The sequence below is a fragment of the Lissotriton helveticus genome, chromosome 7, assembly GCF_964261635.1.
Source record: "Lissotriton helveticus chromosome 7, aLisHel1.1, whole genome shotgun sequence".
In the NCBI taxonomy this organism is placed as follows: Eukaryota; Metazoa; Chordata; class Amphibia; order Caudata; family Salamandridae; genus Lissotriton; species Lissotriton helveticus.
Window position 1 is genome coordinate 293,156,638 of NC_136068.1, and position 27,815 is coordinate 293,184,452.

Consider the following 27,815-nt stretch of genomic DNA (forward strand, 5'->3'; position numbering starts at 1 on the left):
ACTCAAACTGGCGGTCAGATGTCATTGTCAGGTTGCCACTTGGAATATACGCAAACAGCTAGCAATATCACTGGCTCGTCTGGAAACCCAACTGCTCCAGTATGAATGCGAAGGGTAGGGAGGAGGCAGACACTCATGCTGCCTGGAAAGCCTTCGGGCGTGGCATACGGAACTACTGGACAAGCTGCGGTGCCACAATTACGCGGCTCACACGGCCTGTACACACGCCACAGCAGAGAGATCGAGCCACCGGCTCACCTGGCTGCTGAAACAGGAGAACAATTGCACCCCAATGGGAGCCATACACACACCAGAGGGGACCCTAGTATACATACAGCGCGAGGTCTATAAGGTGATGACAGCTCACTACGCACAACTATACCAATCTAGGAGATGCTCCTCAAGCTAAGATCTGGAGAGATTTTTGGAATCTGTCCAGTTGCCCACAGTGACATAAACCCACCAGGAGACACTCAATAGCCCCCTCACCCTGGAGTAAATCGGGGAGGCAATTGGATCCATGGCATCCGGGAAAACGCCGAGGCCGGACGGCCTGCTGGCCGAGTATTACAAGGTTAATCGAGAGCTCCTGGTACAGCACCACCACACACTCTACAATACAGCCCTAGAGGAATTCCCACTACCCCCCCTCGATACGAGAGGCCTACCTGATATCTCTGCTAAAACTGGATAGAGACACCCACAACTCTAGGATTTTATAGACCCCTGGTGCTCCTCAATACGGACTACAAGATATTCGCCAAAATACTAGCTGAATGGCTGGTGCTGGTAGTCCCTGAACTGGCCCATGGAGACCAAAATGGGTTTGTGCCCAAGCGAAACACGTCACTGAATCTGCAACGGTTTTTCAGGGTGGCGTCAGAAGGTGTGCGGATATGGCCAAGAGCGGGATGCCTTGTGTTGGACGTGGAGAAGGCATTTGACTGTATGGAATGGAGCTATCTCTCAGTTGTGCTGCAGAAATATGAACTCGGACTGGGATGCTTGCAGATAGTTGACCTGTTATACAAGAACCTCACAGTTAGGATATGGCTGGGACCATACACGTCCGAGGCTGCACCGATATGCAGGGGCACCAGGCAGGGGTGCCCGCTGTCACCCCTCCTGTTTGCACTAGCGATCGAACCCCGAGCGGCGATGCTGCGTGCAACGCTGGGAGATGGAATACTCCTGGGCGATACATTACACCAGGTGTCGTTATACACAGATGACCTACTAGTCTACGTGAGAAACATAGACAACATATCACCCCAACTAGCAGGTACACTGAATGACTTTGCTGCCATATCAGGGCTTAGACTGAATGCTAACAAGTCCTGTATTTATGCCTTCGGAGAGGGAGGCCAAGCCCCGGGCTATATTCTGCACGGTACAAGGGTGCAATGGAGGGAGGACACCTTCAGATACCTGGGAATCCAGATATACCACCAACCAGCAGACATTTTTGATGGTAACCTAGGAAAGGCCTTAACAGCAATCAGATCACAGGTACGCTTTTGGAACACGCTCCCGTTAACGGTCACTGGCAGGGTAGCACTATCCAAGATGGTGATACTCCCCCGTCTCCTGTACTACTTTGCAACCCTACCCCTATATGTTCCGGCGACCTTTTTTAACACACTCACAAAATTGCACAGGGACTTTATCTGGGGGAATGTACAACATAGGCTAGCACTAACTACACTATATCTGCCAACTGACCAGGGAGGTGTCGCTGCGCCTTGTTATGAGCTGGCCGCACCGCTACAGTCGATAGCCCGCTGGCTGCGGACAAGGGACGCAAAGACACTGCGACTATACTACCTCCTCAGTCTCTGGAGGAAATTACCAGACTCTTCCATCCAGCCACCAAAGCTAGAACTCCGACGTCGTTCATTCTGGCAGTGGCATACCGGTGTTACCGCCAAACCCTATACCTCACCAGAAGACTAGTCCGCTGTGCCCTGGCGATACCACTGGAGGGTTCCCCAAGTGGATACAGGGTACTCACATCCCATGGAATCACGGAATGACACGCAGCCAATATACAGACACTGGCAGATCTGTACCAGGATGGCATGCTCATGCCATTTGAATCCTTAGTGGAAGGCATGGGACTACCACAGGGGCAGTTCCTGAGACTATTTCTAACAAAGCAGGGAGGGAGAGAAAAGTGGATTCAGTCTCCCCGAGTATTAGTACAAAAACAAAGTGGAATCCACTAGGGCAGTTTGAGATGGTCCCTATTGTGGTAGGAAACACTCGGTGTTGTTTAAATACCCCTCACACACCAACAGGCCCCTTGGTGTCATGCTTCATCATCGGGGTCTTCGCACTCCTCTATGGGATGCAGCGTGCTGGGACCGACGACTACGTGGGAGCACTTTCTATTGGACTATGTGTAAATGAGTGTGGGGTAAAGGACGTATGAGAGTGGTGAGTTTAAAGTGGGTGAGAGTTAAAAAATACCTGGCTCGTGGGGTGAAAAATAAAAATCTTTATTGAGCCCCCGGCTGGTATTGTTAAAAAGGGTGCAGAGAGAGGTTTGTGAGTGTATAGTTAAGTACACCAACCTCGTTTGTGCGTTCTACATGGACATGTTTCGGAGTTCAAAGCCTCCTTCTTCAGGACGGGAATTTGCACATAGACCCACCTTACTCACATGTATTTATGTATAAAAGTGTATTATACAAAAAATAGAAAAAAGTGAACTAAAGGTGTAATGTACCTAGTCACTGTATCATTAACGTAGTCTTTCTTAGCCAATTCGGCGGGTAGTGAAGACCTAGAGGGAGAAAGCACATATTAGTTCCTTTTCTCGCTATTAACTACTGTTATCCTCCAGGTATGGGTGACCTTAAGGAAAAGTGGGGTGTTGCTATGTACCACATATAGATCATGTGTTGATTTACCGTGCAACCTGTAAACAAAGACATGGACTGGACAAGGACACACATCAAACATATAGTGCACACATGTTGGTAACATGTTCATTCCTACTGCTGGTGCAGGGGAGATAAAGGAAAATGATCTTACTCAATGTACAAGGGTAGAGTGCCTCATGAGCTTTTTACGTTTTTGGGGGGTTCCATCAGGCACAATTGGGTGATCTGAAATAATGAGAAGGACTCATTATAATCCATACTGTACCAAGAAGACTCTGTTTCCCCCTACCTTTAGGTGATTCCTCAAGCATCTAACTCACGGTTATTTGGACGAAATTCGACCTCCTCCCCTCAACATGGCTCCGATGATACTGCCAACGGGAGCGGGCGGGTCTCTTTATGCACCCCGTGATTGGTTAATTATCGGTAAATGGTCGTTTAATTGAGCCCATATTAGGGTTTTCCGGATAAGGACAGGATCCGGTACAGTGCGTTTGCTAAGACGCTGTTGTTTGGTGCATGCTCAGTGCGGAGCGTCTTTCCTGATTGTGCGCGGTGCTAAGACGCTTTTGTCTTGTGCATGCGTAGTGTGGACTCTTCTTAAAGGCACCGACTCCTTCGTGAATGGTTCTGCTCATGTGCACAGGTTGGAGCGCTTTCATAGTCCCCAAACGACAGAGTTCTCACATTCGAGTTTATTAATTTTGTAAATGACCAATATTTTGGTGGTTGTTGCACCGTATGTTGGTGTCACAGAAAAATCAACAGTGTTGACTTTATGATGTTGGTTAAGTAGCGCAAGAACAGGCTATCAATGAAATGATCCATTGCGCAAATCCAGATGGTTAAGCTACTCATGGTACCTATATGGTTGCTGCATCGTCCTTGATGTTACAGAAATGAAAACTATGTTGATGTCATGATAATGGTTACGTGTGCGCAAGAATAGGCTCTCATTAAACATGTTCCATTGCGCAGACACAGATGGTTCAGCTATTCATGGTATCTGGACAGGCAGATTGTGTAGAAGATGTAGATTATTTGAGGAGCATGCAGGTGGATAGCATGTCCAGAGTTATTACATTGTGTCTCAGGTGGGTTGGAGGCCAAGAGTGACATTAGTATCTCATCGTAGTTGTCCCCACGGAATGTCATCATTAAGGCCTTGAATATGGGTACCCAGACGGAATACCCATCTCTGCTCTTTTTCAAAGAAGCCTGTCTCGGTAGGTAGCTGTTTAATGACAGTCCATAGGAGGTCATTTACACAATGTTGCTCAGTTAGAAAATGGGTTGCCATTTTTGTTGTAGATTTTTTGCATCTAACATTGCTTTTGTGTTTGTTCATCCTAGTTTTTACGGCCCTGGTGGTCATGCCCACATATTCCAGGCCGCATGGGCATGTGATCAAATAAATGACATTTCTGCTATTGCAATTGGTGAAGGCTTGTTGTTCCCATTTACTCCCATTTCTGAAAGTAAGATTTTGACTTTTCTTAGTTAGGTGGCAGCTCCCACAGTTCCCGCAGGGGTAATGTCCTTGTAGCCCTTGTAGTCTAGTTTGTTGGTTTTGTATTGATTTTGGTCTAGTGTGGACCAGGACATCCTTCAAATTCTTTCCTCGTCTGTGGGCAAATAGAGGTTTCTCTAGATCCAGTGGGCCGCTGGTTAGGATCTTCTAGTGCTTCTTGATCATTTTCGACACCTGGTTCGAATGTGAATTGTATGTATTGACACACACTAGTCTATCTTGGCTGTTCTCCGAGGGTACCTTGTCTTCCAGGAGGGCATCGCGGTTGTTGTTCCTTGCCCTTTTCATTGCCGAGTTAATCACTCTGTCAGGGTAGTGTCTCTCTTTCAGTTTGTCTTTCAGGTCCAGGGCTTGGGCTTTGTACTTTTTAATGTCACTGCAGTTGCGTCGTAGATGGAGAAACTGGCCATAGGGTAGGTTCTCTCTCAGGTGGCAAGGATGAAAGCTATCAAATCGTAGAAGACAATTCCTGGCCGTTGGCTTTAAATGTGTTTCCGTCTTCAGCAAGCCCGCCTCGTGGTATATATTAAGGTCCAGGAAAATCATGGAGCTGTTAGACGTGGTATGGGTGAACTTGAGAAAAGGGTTCTGGTTATTGAGCCATGTCAAGAAATCCGTCACTGACTGGTCGTCTGCATTCCAGATGACTATCATGTCATCAATATATCGTTTCCATGTCTGGATACTCTCTCTGTAGGGGTTGTCTAGATGAAGGACTTTCGTTGCCTCTAGATGGTGGACATATAATCACGCCAGACTCGGTGCGAAGGTGCTGCCCATACTTGTACCATGGCACTGAAGGTATAGGGTGCATTCATATTCAAAAAAGTTTTGGGTTAATGTGATGGATATACATTCCATCACTACACCACGGGGAGTCATGTACTGCCAAGTGGTCGAGTGCAGAACCTCCTCAATGATGAGGAGAGTCTCATCATGCGGTAAGCTGGTGTAGAGACTCTCCACATCAAGACTCAAAAGCATCTGAGTCTCTGGATTGAAGGGGGTATCCTTCAGGAGCTATAGGACTGCCTTGGTGTCCCTCAGATAAGTATCTGTTGCTTGGACCAGTGGTCGGAGGAAGGCGTCTGCAAATTTGGACAGGGGTTCCAGGATTGAATTGATTCCTGAGACAATTGGTCTGCCTGGTGGACTTGTCAGGTTCTTATGTACCTTAGGTAGGCAGTAGAAATAGGGTGTTCTGGGATCCTTTTGAACTAGGAAATCAGCCTCTTTTTTAGTTAGCCAATCGTGTGCTAGGGCCTCTTCTACCATTGCCCCTATTGTTATACGTACTGACTCAGTGGGATCATTTGTTAATACCTGGTAGTTCCTCCTGTCAGACAGGAGTCTCCTGCATTCCTGGTCATATGCAGTCGTGGTCTGAATCACCACTGCTCCACCCTTGTCGGCTGGTTTTATTGTCAGTTCTTCTTTTTGGCAAAGTTCTATTATTGCCACATTCTCTTTCCTGCTCATATTCACAAAGGTATTTTTGGGGTGGAATTCAGTTTGCTCAGTTCAGTCATTAGTGCTTTTTCAAAGGCCAAGACTTCTACTGGCAGGGTATTGTCCGGTGGTGTAAATGTTGATTTTGGGCGTAGACCAGTGTCTGAGACTGTTGGTGTCAGGTCTCGTCCACTGAAAAATGCCTTTAGTTTGATGCTACGGACGAAGTTTTTCACTTCGCCGTGTAGTTTAAAACTGTCCAGTTTGTTAGTTGGAACATAGCCAAGTCCCTTGTTCAGTACCTGGTTTTGGATATCGGTGAGTGGAACTGGGGTAATGTTAATCACTAAGTTCCCCTCTTGCTTGTGGATGCCTGGTTTGTCAGTGCCCCTGTCATGCTCCTTGTGGACACCCTGGGGTCTGATTCCTCTTCTGGTTGCCAGGTGACATTGTTCCCTTTCTTGTTCCTGCCTCTGTTGGGTCCAGGGCCCCATCCTAAAAAAGGTTGCTGGTTTTGGGCTCCTCCTAAGAAATCCGGTGCCCATGATGGGTATATCGGGCCCATAGGTGGAGGACCGTACTGGTATTGGGGGAACTGTGGTTGGCCCTGAAATTGGATAAATTGTGGAGGGCCTTGGTATCCTCTCCATCCTTTAGTTCACTTTTTTCTATTTTTGTATAATACACTTTGATACATAAATACATGTGAGTAAGGTGGGTCTATGTGCAAATTCCCGTCCTGAAGAAGGAGGCTTTGAACTCCGAAACATGTCCATGTAGATGCACAAACGAGGTTGGTGTACTTAACTATACACTCACAAACCTCTCTCTGCACCCTTTTTAACAATACCAGCCGACGGCTCAATAAAGATTTTTATTTTTTACCCCACGAGCCAGGTATTTTTTAACTCTCACCCCCTTTAAACTCACCACTCACATACGTCCTTTACCCCACACACATTTACACATAGTCCAATAGAAAGTGCTCCCACGTAGTCGTCGGTCGCAGCACGCCGCATCCCGTAGAGGGGTGCGAAGACCCCGATGATGAAGCATGACACCAAGGGGCCTATTGGTGTGTATGGGGTATTTAAACAACACTGAGTGTTTCCTACCACAATAGGGACCATCTCAAACTGCCCTAGTGGATTCCACTTTGTTTTTGCAGTTCCTGAGACACCGCTCACTGTTTGCGACACTCGCTGCTAGATGGGAGGATATGACCACTGAGCCGAGCCAACATCTCACAGTACAATACCTTCACGTCATGAGGCGAGGCAGACACTTGGTTCGTTGGTTTGTGGCGTCACTCCGAACACATGCAGCAATTAGTCTGGACACGCTTCGCCGCAAATGAGAAATGGATCTTGGGCAGTTGTTAGCTGACAGGGAATAGGGGAAAGATCATAAAGAGCCCATTGTGAATACCCAGAAACATGAAGTTTCGACAAATCCAACTGTTCAAAGGCCACAGAGCATACCTTACACCTGAGTTAATTAACAAGTACTTCCACCGTGCGGACGCAGTGTATTCCCGTTGTGCCAAATCAGCGGCTGATCTGATACACATGCTGTGGAGCTGCTGTAGGCTATATGAATATTGGCGCGCAGTCAGTGAGCTGCTTCACACATGCACCAGACGCAACATACTCTTTAAATGGACTGTGTACTTATTACACCATTTCCGTAGGGCCCGACTACAAAGGTAACATCTAGGTTCCTAGACTTGGCACTAGTGGCCGCCAAGCGGCTTCTGACTAAGCGGTGAAAGGCACAAAATCCGCCACATATACGCGCAAGGAGACATTGGCATGGGCTAAAGCAGAGGGCATAGCCATCATACGGGAAGAAATGTTGGGGATACAGAAAGAACCCATCAATCAATCAATCAATCAATCATTGCATTTGTAAAACGCACTACTTATCCGTAAGGGTCACTAGGCGCTGGGGAGGGGAAACTGCTGCTGCTCAAAACGCCAGGTCTTGAGGAGTCTTCTGAAGGTCACCAGGTCTTGGAGGGTATTCCAGGTCTTTGCGGCGAGGTGGGAGAACGATCTGCCGCCTGAGGTTGCTCTTCGGATGCGGGGGACTGTGGGGAGGATGAGGTCAGTGGAACATAGCTGGCGGGTGGGGGTGTAGAAGCTGAGTCATCCGTTGAGGTATGCTGGTCCGGTGTTGTGGAGTGCCATGTGTGCGTGGGAGAGGAGCTTGAAGGTTATCATCCTGCTGACAGGGAGCCAGTGCAGATCTCTCAGATGGGGTGTGATTTGGCTGCGGCGAGGGGTGTCGAGGATTGGCCATGCAGAGGCGTTCTGGATGCGTTGAAGCCTTTTCTGGAGTTTTGCCGAGGCTCCTGCATAGAGTACATTTCTGTAGTCCAACCTGCTGCTGACCCATAGCAACCAGGTGGCAGGGACTCCTTCAGAACTTACAGCAGACAGGGGAAGGTGATATGGAGGGACAACCTGAGAGGGAGAGACAAGGACTTGCAGTGAATCCTGAGGGATCTGCCAGTAGATAACCGTAAACCCCTGGGTACGCGCATGCACCATCCGATGACCTGGGAGGGCATAGCTGCAGTCGGTGAGCCAAGGCCATTGTCGGGTTGACGACGAGCTGTGGGATGATGAGAGGGGGGGGGGGGCAGTGGGACAATTAGTCTTGTAAATACCAGTCTAAGCTACTGTTACTGTTTTAAGTTTGTTTATTCTTGATCACAACATCTGTTCACAAGCCAAAACGGCGCGACCTGAAGGGACTCTGTACAACACACCTATAGAATCATGTAACTCTTGTAATGTAACCTCTACCCTTGGGGAAATGTACTGTACGTTGGGGGTAAACTTGTCCCTGAACACTTGGTGTCAGAGATATACATGTTATACTCAATGCCCACTGTAGGAGAGTATGGTCTGCTTCCTATGGTCACCCCCACTTTTTGCTGTGATTCTCTGGTTGTTCGACTTTAATGTGGCTGTGGGCCTGCTAATCAGACCCACAACCCAGCTGTTCTCTCTCCTAATTGATACCATGCACTTTAGGTGCATACCAGACCCTTGTGAGCCCCTGTATAGTGTACCATAGGTATTCAGGGCATAGGTGCACCCTAGGCCTACCAGGGGCTGCAGCATGTATTGTGACACCCCTAGTTTGCCTTCCAAACTGACACCACAGGTCTGTTCACACAGCCTGGCTAAGGTGGTGTAATCACCCCTTACTTAGATATAGTATACCTATATCTACCTTCACATATAGACACATATACACCTATAAGCCACTCCTATGGTAGGCCTCGACAATCCTGGAGGCAGAGTGCTTGGTTTTATGTGAGAGGGTGCTCTGGCATGAGCTGAGCCCCCTCAGCAGCTTTCGGAACCATCTCCTTATAGCTGTTCTATGATATAGCCATACCATATACTCATAAGTGCATTATTATCCTCGCGGTTAATGCTAACTTTGGTTTGGCTTTATCAAAACATGTTGGGTAAGGTGTCAAACACTTTGGAATACTACCCCCCCCCCCCACCAATTCTGGTGGCGGGGGTAGCATTCCACTCTTCTAGAGGGAAAAGACATGTAGCTTACTGCTTTACCCGGTTAAAGTTAAACAGAGCCTCAGCATCACAAAATGGATGCTGCTGCCACATACACGGGTCTGACCTCCTGTTGCTGGGGGAAACTCTGGCAAGGGCTGCCTGGACAATAGGTGTCCTGTCCAGGGAGGTGCCAGCACCTCCCCAGACAGGGGTTTTGTGTATTGAGGCAGGGAAGGCTGCATTCATTGAATGCATCTAGACATTTTCTGGGGCACACAAGGTGCTCCATGCATAGCCCATTTCAAACCAGTTGCTGGGGCACTCCAGTCCCAGCTCTGGTGCAAAACTGGACAAAGGGAAAGGGGTGTAACCACCCCCTTCTCAGGTCCACCTATAGGAGGGACTTAGTCAGGAAATCAGCCCCCTTTCTTAGTATACGTATAGGAGCTGTGTCCCCAGGACTTTAGATTATGCTGGACGAATCTTTGAAAGACATATCTTGGACCTTCAACATTCCATTCTGACTGGAAAATGGAAGACATCTCCCTTGTGGTCAAGGAGTGACCACCCTGTGCAAACAGTCACCAACAGCAACTTTGCTGGTCTGCCGTTTCAAGGCTCCTGTCGGAACCCGAAGACTCTGCGACACAAGAACTGGACTTCCTGACTTCTCTGACCCCGACCCACATCCACAGCAAAGCTGAGACACGTGGCAGACACGAGAGACGTGGGATCGGACATCTTGGACATCCTGCATTTTGCTACCTGCACTCCTTTCCGGAAGCCTCAGTAAGTTGTGCATTGGGGTACGAGAATCCCCATCCCCGAGCACCATTTGCACCTAAGCTCAGGACTCCACAGTCCGCGAGTGTCCCGTGGGCCCCGCCTTTGCATTTGAGCTTGATGCATCTTCCCAGTTCCTTGCCTGTTGGCTTGTGAGCCCCCTGAAGACCTTCCTTCAAATTGTATTTGCTGTACTGGTTGCTCCAGGCTTGCTCCAGCTTCCCTGAAAAGGAGAAGCGCCACAGACCTTGTTGGTCTGTAACAGAGCCAACCTTGACATCCTGCGTGGGTTGCGGTTGCCAAGGCTTGTTGGGTCCAATCAGGATACCGATGCTGCAGTCATCTATATCCATTGTGGGACCGCTTGAATCCAGCTCCTGGTCATCGTCGATGCCTCCTGGACCTCGTGGCTGAAGAGACAAACTCACCTTTTTCACCTTAAAGCACCCGACATCGCCTGGTTCATTCCTGGTTCCTTCCTGGTCACTGGCTAGTGACCCAGGCTCAGTCCCCTCTGCTTACAGGTTCTTCACATCTCCGATTTACCCTTGGATCCAAAGCTACATGTCCAAGTTCTAACTTGCTGCCTGCGGTGACATGTTTGCGTCCACTGTACACAACACAATGTAATGTCGTAGGGCCCAGGCCCCTCTTGCATACAACAAAACCACAGGGACACATGCAGATATTACAATGAAATGGCTACGGGCACGTGCGCCTGGCCCCTTTATTAGCAGGGCCACATGTACAGTGACGCCTGTGCTGGATTTGTGTGGGGTGAGTGCAAGCCAGCCCGCACGGAGTGCTTGGTGCTGGCAACAATCTGAACAGTGGACACCAGTGCAACGGAAACATAGAAAACTGAATAACAGAGTCAACTGCTGAGCAACATGGAGTGAGCCGGAGCAAGTACAGAGGTCACCTAACATACAAACAGAAGTGTCCGTGAGTTGCAGTGCACTGAGGTTGGGGCACTAGAGCTGAGCGCGCTCATGTGATGAAAATGCCTAGGGTTGTGTTCCTTCTGGATATTCCTGATGCAGACGCAGTGGGATGTGTTATGTCTGCATTATCTTCCACATCAACATCCCATGTCTCCCACACTCCCTGAGGTGACATTGTTTCGCAACCACCCCACAGCACAAAACTCAATCAGTGAAAGTCAATGGGTTGCAGTGCACTGAGTTAGTGGCACCTGAAGTGCTGAGCAGGGTAACAGGCAGATGATGGCATCCACGACAAGTGTGAGCATCTTCGTTAGTGGTGAACAGTCAAAATATCGACTACAAAATATCGAATGGACATAATATCGAGTTTTAAATATAGATTGGACAAAATATCGACAGGACAGAATATAGACATCAAAAATATTGTTTTTAAGGTAAGTAATGTAATATCGAATGTTAAAAATATAGACAGTTAAAATATCGAAGTATATAATATAGGTTATTAAAATTATCGCATTTTTAATAATATCTACATTTTTATAGTGTTTTTTATGTTATTATATGTGTAAAAAGTGTGTATTTATGTTATAATTTATTTTAATTAATGAAATTTGTTTTTTAAATTTTTGCGTAATTTAATTCTGTAGCGGGTTGTGGGTTTATAGGGGAATAGGGTGGGAAGTAATTTAATTATAATTAATTAAATATGTAAATTTATTTATTGGTATTAATTTTTAATTAATTGTTAATTAATTTATATTTGGTAATTAATTAAATTTTAATTGGCAATTAATTTTAATTAATTGATTAATTGTTAATTATGTTAATTTTACTAATTTATTTTCTGTAGCGGGTTGTGGGTGTATAGGGGAATAGGGTGGGAAGTAATTTAATTATAATTAATTAAATATGTAAATTAATTTATTGGTATTCATTTTAATTAATTGTTAATTAATTTATATTTGGTAATTAATTACATTTTTATTGGCAATTAATTTTAAATAATTGATTAATTGCTAATTATGTTAATTTTACTAATTTATTTTCTGTAGTGGGTTTATAGGGGAATAGGGTGGGAAGTTATTTATTTATAATTAATTAAATAAATAAATGTATTTAATTGTATTTAATTAGAATTAATTGTAAAATAATTTTTAAATGTTAAATTATTAATTGTTAATTTGTAATTAATTTATATTAATAGGTAAATAATTGTAATAATTATTTTTAATTTGGAATTTTAATTGATTAATTATTATATTATATTAAATTGGTAATTACTTTTAATTATTTTTTTATAGATATTATTTTATATTTATTGAAATAATATATGAAGTATTTAATTTCACTACTATTGCATTCTCTGGAGTGGGAATAGTAATTTTTACCACTATGCTATCCAACGCTTTCCCTACTGTTGCACTCATTGGAGTGGGAATAGTAATTATTACCCCTACGCTATCCAACGCTTTCCCTACTGTTGCACTCACTGGAGTTGAATAGTAATTTTAACCCCTACGCTATCCAACGCTTTCCCTACTGTTGCACTCTTTGGAGTTGGAATAGTAATTTTTACCCCTACGCTATCCAGCGCTTTCCCTACTGTTGCACCCACTGGAGTGGGAATAGTCATTTTTACCCCTACGCTATCCAACGCTTTCCCTACTGTTGCTCTCTTTGGAGTTGGAATAGTAATTTTTACCCCTACGCTATCCAACGCTTTCCCTACTGTTGCACCCACTGGAGTGGGAATAGTACATTTTACCCCTACGCTATCCAACGCTTTCCCTACTGTTGCACCCACTGGAGTGGGAATAGTAATTTTTACCCCTACGCTATCCAACGCTTTCTCTAGTGTTGCACTCACTGGAGTGGGAATAGTAATTTTTAACTCGACGCTATCCAACGCTTTTCCTACTGTTGCACTCTCTGGAGTGGGAATAGTATTTTTTACACTTCTGCTATCCTACGGTAATAATATTGGATATTATTTAATTATATTATGTTACTATATACATATGTTTTAACAAATATGATTGTAAAAAAAAAAATTTAAACTTTTATTAATTATTTAATTATTATAAGTTAATTTAAGTATTTTTAAGTATATTTTAGTAATTCATTTTAACTATTAATTTTATTTAACACTGTTTTTAATAAAGTCGATATTTTAATAAACTATATTTTTGTAAACGATATTTTTGACTCGATATTTTTGTACTTACCTGTTTGTAGATACAAACTCGATATTCTGTCTGTCGATATTTTGGCATCGATATTTTTGCTAGTAGATATTCTGTCCGTCGATATTATGTCAGTGATCCTTCGTTAGTCTGTCAGGACCGCTATTTCTACTCTGGCAGATGGCAGATGGCGGTTGCAGGTGGTCCTGGCGATGGTGGTGTGTGCCTCCTGCGACGATGCCACGTCTGGACTGGTCAGAACTCGATTGGATGTGTGAGACCTGGTAGACCGCAGATGAGGCCGGAGTCAGCGGACAGCGCAGGGCCACAGGCACATGGCGTTGATGACCCCAAGACCATCGTCTCAGAGGCCATCAAATATTGAATCAAACAGGGTCCCTGACTTGAGCTGCACAGAGTTAGTGGTCCTGGATGCACAGCGGCCGGCACAGGCACCCTGCCACGGGACGGTGACTTGCGGTGCACTGAGGTACGGCCAAGCGGACTGGGCAGGTCCTCATCGATGTCGAAGGTGAACGTGGCAGAGGGTTGCAGGGGACAGTGGAAGGTGTCCTCCAGGGCATGATGTGGAAGGTCTGATTTTATCCAGAAGCAGAAAATAGTGGGTTGGCAAGCAACAGCCTCATTGTCAGAACAAATTTGGTATCAGCTTCATGAGGATGAAACTACCCCTTAGTCCATAGCCGCATATGTCACCAATGTACAACCCGTGAGTGTCCATGAAAGCCGGGGAACAGACTTAGTGGCACCGGGGCTGAGAGGGAATGCAGTCTGGGATGATGCCGGTACACTGATATGAACTCCGCCATTGCTAAATCAAGACTCTATGACCTGCTGGACCGCAGTGTAGGCCGGAGGCAGCTGTCAGCAGTGGCCCACAGCCACGTGTCGTTGGCTCGTGACTCACAGAGTTGGTGACACCAGGGCAGTTGTTGGTAGTGTTCGATCACCTCCGTAACAAAGATCCCTTTTTGATCCTGCCTGCAACACGTCATCCTCTTACACCTCTCCTTGCGTGCAATATGTACTCTGCCATTGAAAAATAGATGTTCAGTTCCAATTGTGCGACCATCTCAACTGCAGTGTAGGTGGTAGGCGTTACCAGCAAGGGGGGAGGTGATGCTATGCACAGATTGGTGGCACCACGTCGAAAGGAGTATAGTGACTTAACATCAGCCTTAAATGATGTTCCCTGCCATGGTGTAATCAAGACCCAGTTCCAAATTGTGTTTCCTACTTGTCCGCTGTGTATGCCGGTGGATACGTCAATGAGAATGGAGTTCTGCGGGCCTGTGTCGCGGAGGCTGTGATGGTCTGAGGAGGCTGCCAAGGTGTGGGCCTCAGGCATGGAGCTTGCACCAGCACGTGGTGGGCCATCTTCGACACACACATGTGTCAACAGGTGGGCATTGAGGCCTGGGTGTGCAGGGGCGGGCAAGAAGGTTATGGGGAACAGCGGCCCAGGGTGCTGCAGGCACACAGGATCACAGGCACCAGCGCTCACAGCGTCAGCCTCGTGACAGGGTGAGAAGCTCTGGCAGAGCCGTTGGGCATTCTGGAAGAGGACCACGCTCAGAGTTACGTGCCTTTTATTCACACCCCTATGCTGGCCTGGCGTACCCCGAGCCAGCCCACTCTACTCACGCATACGGAAGAGGACCACGCTCAGAGTTATGTGCCTTTTATTCACACCCCTATGCTGGCCTGGCATACTCTGGGCCAGCCCACTGCACTCACTACAATCTACTTTTCCTTGATCTCCCCCACTGGCTGGGGTGACATGGTTGCGTCCACTGTCCACTGAACTCCATACACCATTGGGGTCAGTGACATGGATATGTGTGTGGTCTGCATACTGCAATCTGGCCAGCACAACCAAGCCACTCTTGGCATTGTGTACATTAATATTCAACGGTCACTTGCCTACTTCACACATGTCTGGTCCCCACCTCTTCCCACATCCTGCTATTGTGTGTCTGAGGTGACATGTCGTTGGTGGCTCCACTACCTGGCTGGCCCAGGTTTCAACAGTATGTTGTGCTGTTGTGTCTGGTGGGTGTGCATGTTGTATGTGAGCTAGTGACGTGTGCATCCCCAGAGTTGTGAGTTGCACGATTGTGGTGTTGAGGTGTGTGGTGTGTTCCTTTTGTATTGGCCAACGAGCTGTGCATTTTCATCTGTGTCATCCTGGTAGTGCAGGTTGAGGATGGACTGTCGGGAGGAGTAGTGCTCATGTCTGGGGGATTGGCAGGCAGGTGTAGGGCAATGCCTGGGGGATTGGCAACGACATTTGCGGAGATTCCACAGTGGTCCAATATTGCCTGGACATTGGATTGGATACGTGCGCTTTCTGTTGCGTTTATTGTGTGCAGTTTTACCAGGGGGCACAAGAAGGACATGTGTGCAGTCAATTGACCCCTGACATATGCGGGAAGCCAGCTGTGGGGTAGACGCCTTGCTTGGTCTCCAGCTGTTCCTGCGCAGTGTGTGGGAAGTATAGATAGTGGGGTACCAAGCTGAGGGTCTCATCCATGACCGTTGTGAGGGACTTGGATTGGGCTGGCTGTGTGACTACTCCGACTTGTGTGGATGTTGGTTGGAGGGTACCAGTGGCTAACAGGGAAATCACGGTCAGCAGCTTGGTCTGAGGTGGGATGTTGGTTGTCCGCTGTGTTGGTACCATCAGCCTGTGGGCAATAGTGGTCAGGATGCGGAGGAGGGTTGGCCTTTTGAGCCTGTGGTGGGCACTGACATTCTCTGGTGTTGGGTCTGTGAGGTTGGTGCGTTTTTGAAGGGTTGATGTCTTTGTCTGCGCTGCCTTTGTGTTGGTCCGGGGTGAGCGGTGGAGGTCTGGGGGTGGGGGCTGTCCTGGGGCAGTGGCGGTGGGTGCTGTGGCCCTCTTGTGTGTCCGACCCGCATGATCAGTGGCTTCATGGCATCTGTTGACCTTCAGGTGTGGCTCTGGGCTGGGCACCTTTTTGTGGTGCAGGCTGTCGTTCGACTTTACACCAGGTCAGAGCAGGTGTTAGTTTCCTGCAGCTAACGCGCCTTATCGCCTGTTTTGTGATCTTATCGCCAATCTGGCTTGTCGTAGAGAATGTTGCAGAGTGGTGCTGTCACTGCTTTTTGCTCGGGAACGCCTACTCTGCATCTCATTAGTAATAGTTGCGGGGCTCATCTGTGGCGATGTTTTTGGCAATCAATCAATCAATCATATCATATCATTTGTAAAGCGCACTACTCACCCTTGAGGGTCTCAAGGCGTTGGGGTGGGGAATGCTGCTACTGCTCAAAAAGCCAGGTCTTGAGGAGTTTTCTGAAGGTCAGTAGGTCTTGGGTCTGCCGTATGTGGATGGGGAGGGTGTTCCAGCTCTTGGCGGCGAGGTGGGAGAAAGATCTACCGCCTGAGGTCGCTCTTCGGAAGTGGGGGACTGTAGCGAGGGCGAGGTCGGCGGAGTGGAGCTGGCGGGTGGGGGTGTAGAAGCTAAGTCGTCTGTTGAGGTACATTGGTCCGGTGTTGTGGAGTACCTTGTGTGCGTGGGTGAGGAGCTTGAAGGTTATCCTCTTGTTGACCGGGAGCCAGTGCAGGTCTCTCAGGTGGGGTGTGATGTGGCTGCGGTGAGGGATGTCGAGGATCAGGCGTGCAGAGGCGTTCTGGATGCGTTGGAGCCGTCTCAGGAGTTTGGCCGAGGCTCCTGTGTAGAGGGCGTTTCCATAGTCCAACCTGCTGCTGACAAGGGCCTGGGTGACTGTTCTTCTCGTTTCAGTGGGGATCCACTTGTAGATACTACGGAGCATGCGGAGGGTGTTGAAGCAGGAGGAGGAGACGGCGTTGACCTGTTTAGTCATGGAGAGGATGGAGTCGAGGATGACCCCTAGGTTGCGTGCGTGGTCGGTGGGTGATAGAGCGGTTCCCGGTGCGGTCAGCCACCAGGAGTTATCCCTGGCCGAAGGGTTGGATCCGAGGATGAGGACCTCCATCTTGTCCGAGTTCAGCTTCAGTCGGCTATATATATATATATATATATATATATATACATATATTTTTTTTGGGGGGGGAGTGGTATTCATGCAAAACTGAGTGTTCAGCATTCCATAAAATGACAGAGATACATTCATAAATTAGCTCAATAAAAATGTAATCTGTAAAATTATGGTCTTTCTGAGAATTTATGTTTTTAACATTGAATCAGGTGGCATTTTACATATAATGCCTTTACAGGACTAGTTTAGCATCGCTCTGCAACTTTTCATATCTATTTCCACAATACAAGACATATAAATCAGCTCTGTCTTCCAGTCTGCTGTTGCATGTTTCAAAGTGTGAATTCTTCCCTCAAATGGACACTTGGTACCCGTGCTAAAACCTAGACCTGTATCTAATCTTCTGTAACTAAACAATCTCCACACTCTTGGAGAAAACGTCCACTATGTCAGGCCATTATTTTACACTTTGGGAGTTTGTGTTTGAGAAAAGGCTTTTTAAAAAATTGACTGTGTTTCCTGTCAATGTGGGACATCTCTAAATCTGGTGGATGGTATGTCTGTCAGGGCAATGGAATAAAGTAGTCTACATCTGGCAAACTCTAAATCCGGTTGTAAGGTTCTTCCACAAGACTGACAGTTATGATTACATTTAGAAAGGGTCATGTATGAGTCTTTGCCACCAATGCATCGAAAAGAACAAAGACACAATGAAAACATTCAGAGGTCACCTCTACTTAACAAGAGTTGCCTCCAGTTTACAGCTAGTTACAAATAAATGGGACTCACAAAACTAGAAGACAACAGTGGCTGTGTCCTGATCATCTCCTACAACCCTGAAGCCAAAGACATCCATTTTATTTGACTGAGTATGAATTACTTTAAAAAACATGACTCACCAGCACATCTTCTTTTTTCCACAGCTCACGGACAACCTAGACGCATTCTCTGCAGCCCTTCAACAGGTGAGTTAAGCTTATTCTTATTGGACAATCCCAGGAGCTGTGCCAGTTATATTTGAGAAGAGTGTTGCAGATGTAGTCCTAGAAATGAACACCGAAAAAAACACCGAAGCATACAAAAAGTGATGGCCAGGATGCTTGAATTAATCCCAGCCCCTGGTAATTACTCAGGGACGCATCCTACTCCATGGTTATTTTGCACACCACACCATCTCGGTTTGGACCCAGCCGTAGGCAAATCTCACCCCTGCTCCAAAGGGAACAGTGCTGCCCGGGCCTGATCTTCCATTAACCCAAACACATGCAACTCGGTTTCGACCTGACTGGGACTCTCCAGCAGGGTATATAGCTTGTTCTAGTGGCACAGTTTTCACAGGAGCCATGTCTGGGCAGGGAGGGCCTGGCCTGGCAATTCTGCCTAGACTGTTCCTATTTGAGTAGGGTAAAGAATGGTTTGCATTTGGCTGGGTCCAAACTGAGATGGCAAAAGAAAATGGGTTGGAATGCAACCATCTGCAAGTGGCAGTCTCTAATCCCTTTTATGATCTACAACATGTATTCCTAAGCAACCACTTGTCCACGTGTTACAGTGTAGCAATGATTACGATTGCAGTCTATAGTACGTTAGCAGAAAGAGTTGCACAGAGTGAAGAGATCACTTACTGGGTAAGTGCCACAACAATGATTGACCATTGAATTGGGGGCTTTTGATAGACTTCTTTATCCACAATCTCACAGATTTCAAGATAATTCTAGAGCAAATATGCAGCAGGTGCACATACACCTGTGTAGCTGTACTATCAGTATGCTTAGGTAAATTTCTAATCTGGTAAGCCGCACCTGAATTCAGATAAACCCTGTTTAGTCCCCCTTTCATTGCTTTTATATGGTCTTAAGTGAGGTAGATGTAGTGAGCTGTGACTGTAGGAAACAACCTACTGTAGAAGAACTTTTGGCACAGAAAAAATATCAACCGATCAGCAGAAAACCGTACATGCCCAATTTTGAACACAGAAAACAGGCACAACAGCAACTTGTACCCAAGAGACATTGTTAGGCCCATGATTTAGCTACATATTAAAACAAATTCTTGGGAGAGAGAGAGTGCCATATGATTGTAGATATGGCCCTCTTCTGCTCTCTCCATATCACACAACGCAGCACACCATGTATATCTAGTGACCAAGGGTAATTATTGCTTTACCGAACATAGGTCCCTAAATAAAACACATGTCAACTGTTGTACTGGGAAAGCAACAGTACCTTGATGAAATGCTCAATCAACAAGTTAAACACATTTATTGATTCAACAAAAAATTGGTGGGTAAGTACCCACGAAGGGCATACAGCAAGCAACAAAAAAGTGATTCAGGCATTAGTATGTGACGTAAAGTAATAGGTCACAAACACACATAACAAAAAACTTCTGCCCCTGTGGTAAAAAAGATACAGTAAATAGGGTCAGTGCGCAGGAGTCAATGACGTTTCGATCCTTACATAATTACAGATCATCATCAGGACATTGGAATTCATGCCTGAGATGCAATAAAAGACGCGCTCTTTTTGCCAGCTTCACTCTATCACTCCGGACCAGAGACCAGGGGGCAAGACTACCGGCTCCAGCACTCCTCGCGGCCAGTAGCCGCCTACGTCATCACATTGCGCCAGGAGGCGCTTTAAGAACTCCAGCGGGCTCCTGCTGCATGGGATGTGCACTTGCTACCAGCTTCACTCTATCATGCCAGACCAGAGACTAGGGGGCAAGACTACCGGCTCCAGCACTCATCGCGGCCAGTAGCCGCTTACGTCATCAAAGGAACTTTTGAAACTCCCACAGGCTCCCGCAGTGCGGGATATGCACGGGCCCGTCTATGCCCGTCAACGACAGGAAAAGACAGGGCAGGGCCACCTCCACTGCCTCTGAACTGCCTAGCCTGGATGACTCACGGACCCTACAGCCGTTTATATAGTGTACATAATTGAGTTCATTGGAAACTAAGGACGTGGCTGCTTAAAATAACAACTAAGGGACTGTCCATAGTTGACGTAATCCTGGACTAATTTACGTTACTTTGTTCCCTTGATTTATTGTTGTCATTTGGTGATAATGGGTGAAAAGGAAATCCTGTGAGGGTGATATGGGTGAGGGAAGAAAAAAGAAGTTGAAGAGCAGCAAAAGGTAAAGTTTGGTTGTGGCACAAGAAGCAGTGGAGGGGGTAATGGACAGAATAGATAATCTAGTGACCGAATGTGAGGTCCTACTAGACCCCACCCAAAGCGACTCCACAGCAGATAGTAGTATCAAGCAGGTTGGGGGAAATATGTCTTGCCATAGGCAAATTCCCGACATGTTCAAAAAGTAGTTATTAGGTCCTGTCTCCAGATTCCCTGAGCCCACATCTTGTGAGTCCAATCGTAGATGGCTCCCCCATTTATTCTGTATCAGATGCTCTGGCCACCTTTCCTTGCTCAAATAGGTTTGACACATTGATAGAGCAACCAGAGGCAGTGATTACTCCCAAGATCATAGGGAGGCCTCAGTGAATAACACGACCTGTACCATTGAGGACCTAGTTGCAACAGGTGAGGCAAATCGCACCGAAAGAGGGAAAGGCACCAATACGGGCAATTCAACAGGTCCCCTCTAGATCTACCACAAAGTCCCGCGGCCATACAGCTAAATTGATATAATGAATGAAATCCAGTGTCTTGAGGCCTCTGTTTGTAACTTAGTCGATACCCTAAGCAAGGCCCACTCAGTTATCCAGCAGGTAAAATTCCTACTGAGAGAACAGCCCCAAGTAGCCCAAGTTTATCGGGGAACACAAGCCATACCAGCCAGCTAAGCACCCGCAGTTATATCAAGGGCCCAAGTGGTGTAACCAACCCTGATATGAATCTTTCAACAAGTTGCACCAGCACGGGATGCTCCCCTCCTGACAGTGGACCCAAAGTAAGACCTACAAATCAGAACCTTAGACACTACTCTCCAGCACCTCTGTTCCCGATTAACCATGACCACATAGGATCCATCAGGCACCGGGCGCCTGAAGAGACCTATAACAAATCAGGAATGAGAAATGTCGTCTACATGACCAATGTCCCAAAATGCACAGACAACACATATAGAGAAGATGAGGATTCTCCTCTTAATATATGTACACAGTGGATATGACACGTTAGGGGCTGTCAATCGTAATCAGAGAGGATATCCTTAGGGTCAAGCGACATACATCACCTGAAGCAGCATTGGACTATATCGGACTAACACCCCCTCATCGTTACCTGGCCGAAAACCTTGTTAACTTTGACATTCGTACTCAAACTTTTACTTGCTACAGCATTCACATTAAGCTTAATCACCCAGAAACAGCCACACACCTGAGTTTCTCGCCACTCAGGGAGATAGAGTGAAGGTACCTCCCTCTCGCTGATGTTCCAGTTACCACCTGTTAGCGAGACTGCTATCCCCCCTACATTAGCCCCACCAAACCCACACCTGAGAAATTTTGGCTCAATTGATACAGTCCAGGAGGGAAGGAAGCTGGACGTAGTATTGCAAGCTCCAAGGCGTAGTGAGCAAATTGAAAAATCTCAGACCTCTTCTAGCATAAGCTTTTTGTCTTGGAATATAGCTGGATTAAAGTCTTGGGGCACATTCCGGAGTAGCACACATTCATTGATCAATACGACATATTTCTCTTCCAAGAAACTTGGCTAGTTGGCCCCTTTTTCAGCTAGGGTACTTAAATTATCACACCAAGGTGAGATGTGGAGACAAAGGAAGGCCCTCGGGGGGGGGGCTCATATTTTGGGTGAGGCAGGCCCTTAACTACAAGAATAATGAGCTCCCAACTCAGTGTAACAACATCTTAGCCATAAGGCTGACAGCGGGACCCCATGGGAATATTGACATTCACAACATCTATGCCAGAGCGCTCAGTGGGGGGAAGAGATCAGAGGACATAACAAATCTTGATGACCTCTTAGATCATCTCTCTAAGGATTTGCAGGTGATGGTGGCGGGGATTTCAATTCAACTTTTGAGCCTCTTGGTATTGAGGACCACAAATTAGCAAGAGAGGAAGATGTACAATGGGATATTTGAAGCCTTGAGCTAACACATGTACAGAGGTGGACAGACGTGGCAATTCAAATCAAAGCCACCTGCTTGGGAAAAGGCCTAACAGTGGCAACTGGAAGAACCCTTCTGATAGGCATTGGGCTAACACCTTTAATAATGGCCGCCACACGAGTCTTATCGACTCTATGTTAATTAGTCTAAAGATGTGGCACACACTCATGGACATGGAGGTGTGTGACAGCCTGAAGAGCGACCACCACCCGCTGTGCTCAACCTTCAAATTTTTGGTCCCCCAGGAACATATCCTACCAGATATCCCGCTCACTACCCGTGACCTGTTGCCCACAAATGACAAGACGCGTATTAAGTGGGCAATGGTTCTGGAGAAGCCACATATTCTAGATTCCATCACCAGGGAACTGTAATGTAATGTAAAAGACATTTATATCGCGCAACTTTCACTCCAAGGAGTATCTTGGCGCTCACACAACTCAGAAGGAAGAGTTGGAGGGAAAAAGGATGTCCTGCATTCTACACCACAACTACACCAAGGTCCTGCACATGTCATCGGGCAAAGAAAAGATCCAAGTTTTTAATGCCTTCCTGAAAGAGATTTCTTGGGAAAGTGAGCGCAGAGAGGGGGGAAGCTTATTCCAAGCCTTGGCGCCCAATACAAAGAGGGATTTCCCACCTTTTGTAGCCAGCTTGAAACGAGGAAGGGTAAGTAAGTTCTGACTGGCAGACCTCAGTCAACGCGTCGGATGATATCTTTTAAACCCGTTGCATATGTATTTTGGTCCTCGCTGGTGGAATGCCCTGAAGGTGATTAAAAGAATTTTAAACAAAATTCTTTTACCTATTGGCAGCCAATGAAGGGTGTTGAGTGCAGCTGAGGCTGAGGACCTACGAGGCCAACGCAGTACAAGGCGGGCCGCCGCATTTTGGACTATTTGTAGCTTGTGGAGAACGGTTTTATTAACTCCAGCATATAGCCCATTAGAATAGTCCAGCCTAGAACTTATTAAGGCCACTGCGACTGTTTTCCTCGCCGATAACGGAAGCAGATCAAAAAACTTCCTCAGTGCTTTTATGATCTGGAAGCACATACCTGCTACTGCCACAGCTTGGGGTTTAAAAGATAATTGATCGTCGAATTTGATGCCCAAGTTCCGGGCAGATTTAATTGTATTAGGAGGAGCTTCTGCCTCCGCTGGCCAGCATATTTTTGGAGAGAACAAATTATGATTCCCTACTGGTAGGATCTCAGTTTTTCCGGCGTTGCACTTTAAATGGTTGTTGGTCATCCATTTAAAAGTAGCTGCAAGACATTCCTTTAGATCTTCCTCAGCACCTGGCCGCTCCCTGTCCAGCACCAGTATGAGTTGAGTGTCGTCAGCGTATGAAATGGAACTGATCCGGAATGACGCGATCAGTTTCACTAGGGGTACCATGTACAGATTAAAAAGTACGGGACTCAGGCTTGAGCCCTGGGGGACCCCTGAGCTGACGTTTTTAGCCTCAGACTGATATTGGCCCAGCACTGTGACTTGGCGTCTATTGCTAAGGAAATTCCTAAGCCATGCCAAGACCTGTCCTCCTACCCCTGCGGCAGCCAACCGGTCCACTAAGATGTTATGTGAGACCGTATCGAAGGCTGCCGACAGGTCAAGTAGGATAAGGACAGCCTTCTTTCCCTGGTCCATTGCCGCCCGTAGGGTCTCTGCGGTAAAAAGCAGGGCCGTCTCGGTAGAATGTTGTGACCGGAATCCTGACTGATTAAACTGGAGAATGTTATTCTTCTCCAAAAAGTTAGTCAATTGACTATTGACGAACTTTTCAGTCAGTTTAGACAGGACGGGTAGCAGGGAAATAGGGCGCAGGTTGGAGAGGGTGGTGGGATCAGCAAGTGCCTTTTTTTGGAGAGGATTGACAGCTGCAAGCTTCCAATCATTAGGAATGTTTGCCGTTGTTAGAGAGGAATTAATAATCCTATTGATTATAGGGTTAACCATCTCTACTAAAGTATGTAGCGCCAAAGGGGGGCAGGGGTCAAAGGGGGATCCCGATCTACAAGCCAAGATAGCCTTGGAAGTTTCTTCAAGAGATACTGGAGCAAATTTCTCAAAGCAGGGGGGGGTTGTCATCTCTACTATCTGTTCAGCATCCACAGTCGCAGTTGATCCTGATGGAAAAGTCTCCACGATTGCAAGGATCTTGTTATCAAAATAGTCAGATATCGCATTACAGAGATCTTGAGATGGAGGAATCTTCTGCGATAGAGCTGATGGATTCATGAAGTCCTTAACAATCCTGAAAATTGCTTTTTGTTCCTGGCCTGCCATAGATAAGGCCTGTAGATAGTGAGTTTTTTTGGCGGATTTTATTCCTGCGTGGTACTTTCGTCTCGCTGCCCTATAGATGTTACGGGCGGTGGCATCATAATTTCGGCACCACCTCCGTTCCAGTACTCTGACCTCACCTAGCTCGAATTTCAGGGTCATTGAGAACCAAGGGGCATTCTTTTTGATCTTGCTAGTTTTAGGGTTGTTATTTCTGGATGGGCTTAACAGAGTTCCCGCTCTGGCAATCCAGTCACCGAAAAGCTGATTATCTACTGAAGTAAGGTCACTTAGAGCTGGTATATTGTCTTTTAGCCTATCAATTACATCAGGTCTCCTGGCTAGTGATTTCCAATCAGGGATAGGTTTAGTTTTAGTTTTGTTTATGCACGTCATAGGGTTAATAATGGATTTCAAGTTCCATACAATATTAAAAGGAATAAAAAAATGATCCGTCCATGTCTGAGGGCTAGGGGGTTAACTCTAAGGCTGGAAGAGTTGGAACAAATACAATCCAGCAGATGCCCAGCCTGATGGGTAGGTTCCTGGTTCACAAGTGCAAGTCCTAATACAGCAATAATATCCATAAAACAACCTACTCCAGGTTCGTTAGGGGACTCTAGGTGCAAATTTAGGTCGCCTAATACTGAAAAATGGGAGAATCTGAGTGCTAGTTCACTCAGAGCATCACCCACTGTTTCCAGGAACTTCGATGAGGGCCCGGGGGGGGCGGTAAATAAGGGCCCCGGAGAAGACAAACGTATCGTGAATCTCCAGAGAGAATGCTAGTGCCTCTGCTCCCTTAATATCTGTCAATTCATAGGAGGAACACTTAAGAGTATTGCGGTAGATAATGGCCAGGCCCCCTCCCCGTTGTTCAGGTCTATCCAAACGTTGGATAAGAAAATTATGTGGGAGGGCTATGGCTAGGTCAGGATTGCACCACGGCTTTAGCCATGTTTCTGTGACCAAAAGCCAATCCAGATGAGTTTCCACAATAAGATCATAAATGTTCTGGGCGTTCTTGGGTAAAGATCGTGCGTTAATTAAGCACACAATAGTTGAATTGGAGGTCCTCTCTTGCGGCTGTAACCGCATCGCACAGTGATCTTTTCTCCAAACTGCGACCCCTTTTTATGAAAGTAGGTAGGGCTATAAGTTCATCACAAACAAATCTGTGCCACTGGTTTAATATTGAATGCAAAACGGCCCGGTGTAATATTGTGGATGCGATTAAGTTAAAAGAGCCCTCTAGTGTGCGGATGTCAAGGCTAAAGTATAGGAAAGCCCAAGTCAAAGCAAAACAAGCATTGGCATAGCCACTAGGTCTCACCTTTGGGACCTTATAAGTGTTTAGCCATGCAACAGTTGATGTTGCTGAACCAAGGATATTGTGCTGCATACCTAAACACTTATAAGGTCCCAAAGGCGCGACCTATTGGATATGCCAATGCTTGTTTTCCTTGTGTGCATTTTTACAATGTGCTTGTTTTGTCAAGTAATTAAAGAACTCTCCTGAGTATGTATTCTGCTTGAACATTGTCCAGTTATTGACTATAACATTGCTGTTTTCTCATACCTCCCCCTCCCCTCACCCATCCATTCTTCCGTAGAGCTTGGCTGTGTCTTTGGGCCTGGGCACCTACTGGGCATGTACGTGATTAATGGCTATGTGAACTGGAGCTGGCTAGGATGGCAGGCGGTGCTATCCTTCGATGTTTGCATCGTTCTCTGCTCGTCACACAACAGTGAAGCCCTCACAATGTCTCCCGGCGGTTCTCTGCCCTTTTGGATGAGGCCAGAAGGGCCATGTGTCTCTTAGAGGCTGGTGGTTAAGGCCAGCACTGTTGAATGTGCCATTTGGGCCCCTGCCCTGATGTACCAGCTGTTGGCAAAGATGCCTGTCACACCAAGGGGGTGCATGCCAACCAGGGCACTCGCTTTCTGGGCATTGCAGACTAGCACCAGCACAGCCAGTGGGTTTATGTTAGTTTGTTTCCAGAGGGAAATGCCAATCACAGTGCAGTAGAGATGATGACAGCCGGGGCCCCACAGAGATAAGCTGGAGTCCGGTGAGAATGTATCGATGGGGATGTGCACGAGGAGTCCAGTTTGGGGTACACCCACCACAGACAGCTGGAGGCTGCCGTGAAGGCACCAGCCTGGCACGCTAACTGGTCCCAGGCATGGATGCTGATTTGAACAGCTATGCGGCTCCCTTGCCTCTCACCCTGGCATATGGCAGTTCACAGCACTGGTGCCAGGATTGGCAGGGTGGCTTGTGCCTTCTGCGGAGTTGCCAGAGGATACGGTAGCAGTAAGGACAGGCAGGGGACAGCGTGCCCCACAACCTGACAACTGAACGGCCTCGGAGCACAGATAGGCAAAAGAACAGTGAAACAATCTCTTTTCCAGAAAAAGAAGCCCGGGTTTGCTTGTGAGCACTGCGAACTGCCTATAAAAAACAATTGTGTGCGCCTCGCAAGTTTGACGAGGAGAGGAAGAGGCAGCAGGGGGAGGGGAGTGAGGAGGGGCCCTGCGCCTGTTTCCCTTTCAGGAGCGAGCAGGAACCAACTGTTAATTACAACAGATGGTCTCAAAGCTCGCTCCCACAAGGGAATCGCCAAGCGTGCATGCGTTGCCATTGAAAGCAATGCAACAGGTGCACATTTTTGGGCCAAAAACTGAATCGATTCCTAAAGGTCTCCTCCTACGCAACGCATGCGCGCTGCGTAGGCAAGACCTAAAAAGGAATGGGATGAAAGTAGGTGGCGGGACCTCAGAATGACGTGCTAATTATAACGCCCAAAGGTTTTGGACATTGGTGAAATGGGGCAGGGACAGATCTCGACCTCAGCCGCAGAACCACGTAGCACAAGACCAAAGGGTTAGCCATTTCGAATCATAAATGCTGCTGACCCTGCAGAGATTAGTGCTCCAACACTCCCCGACATTTATTATCCTAGTAAGCCTTTCACTGTAACCGACGTTAAGGTAGCTCTTTGTGCAATCATGGAGGGCAGAGCGCCGGGGATAGACGGCCTTCCGGACTATATCTTTCTCCATGACAAGGTAAAATGAAATAGGTATATTTTGCTACAAGCAAATGAC

General features: G+C 46.9%; 1 protein-coding gene across 1 annotated transcript in view; it reads left to right on the forward strand.

Annotated features, from left to right (window-relative positions):
- LOC144766744 (uncharacterized) overlaps window positions 1-27,815 on the forward strand; it is a 604,477-nt gene that overhangs the window by 394,672 nt on the left and 181,990 nt on the right. The window contains exon 10 of the mRNA XM_078650492.1: window positions 18,243-18,284. Within this exon, the coding sequence (XP_078506618.1) occupies window positions 18,243-18,284 (42 nt within the window). The remainder of the gene's footprint in view (window positions 1-18,242; window positions 18,285-27,815) is intronic.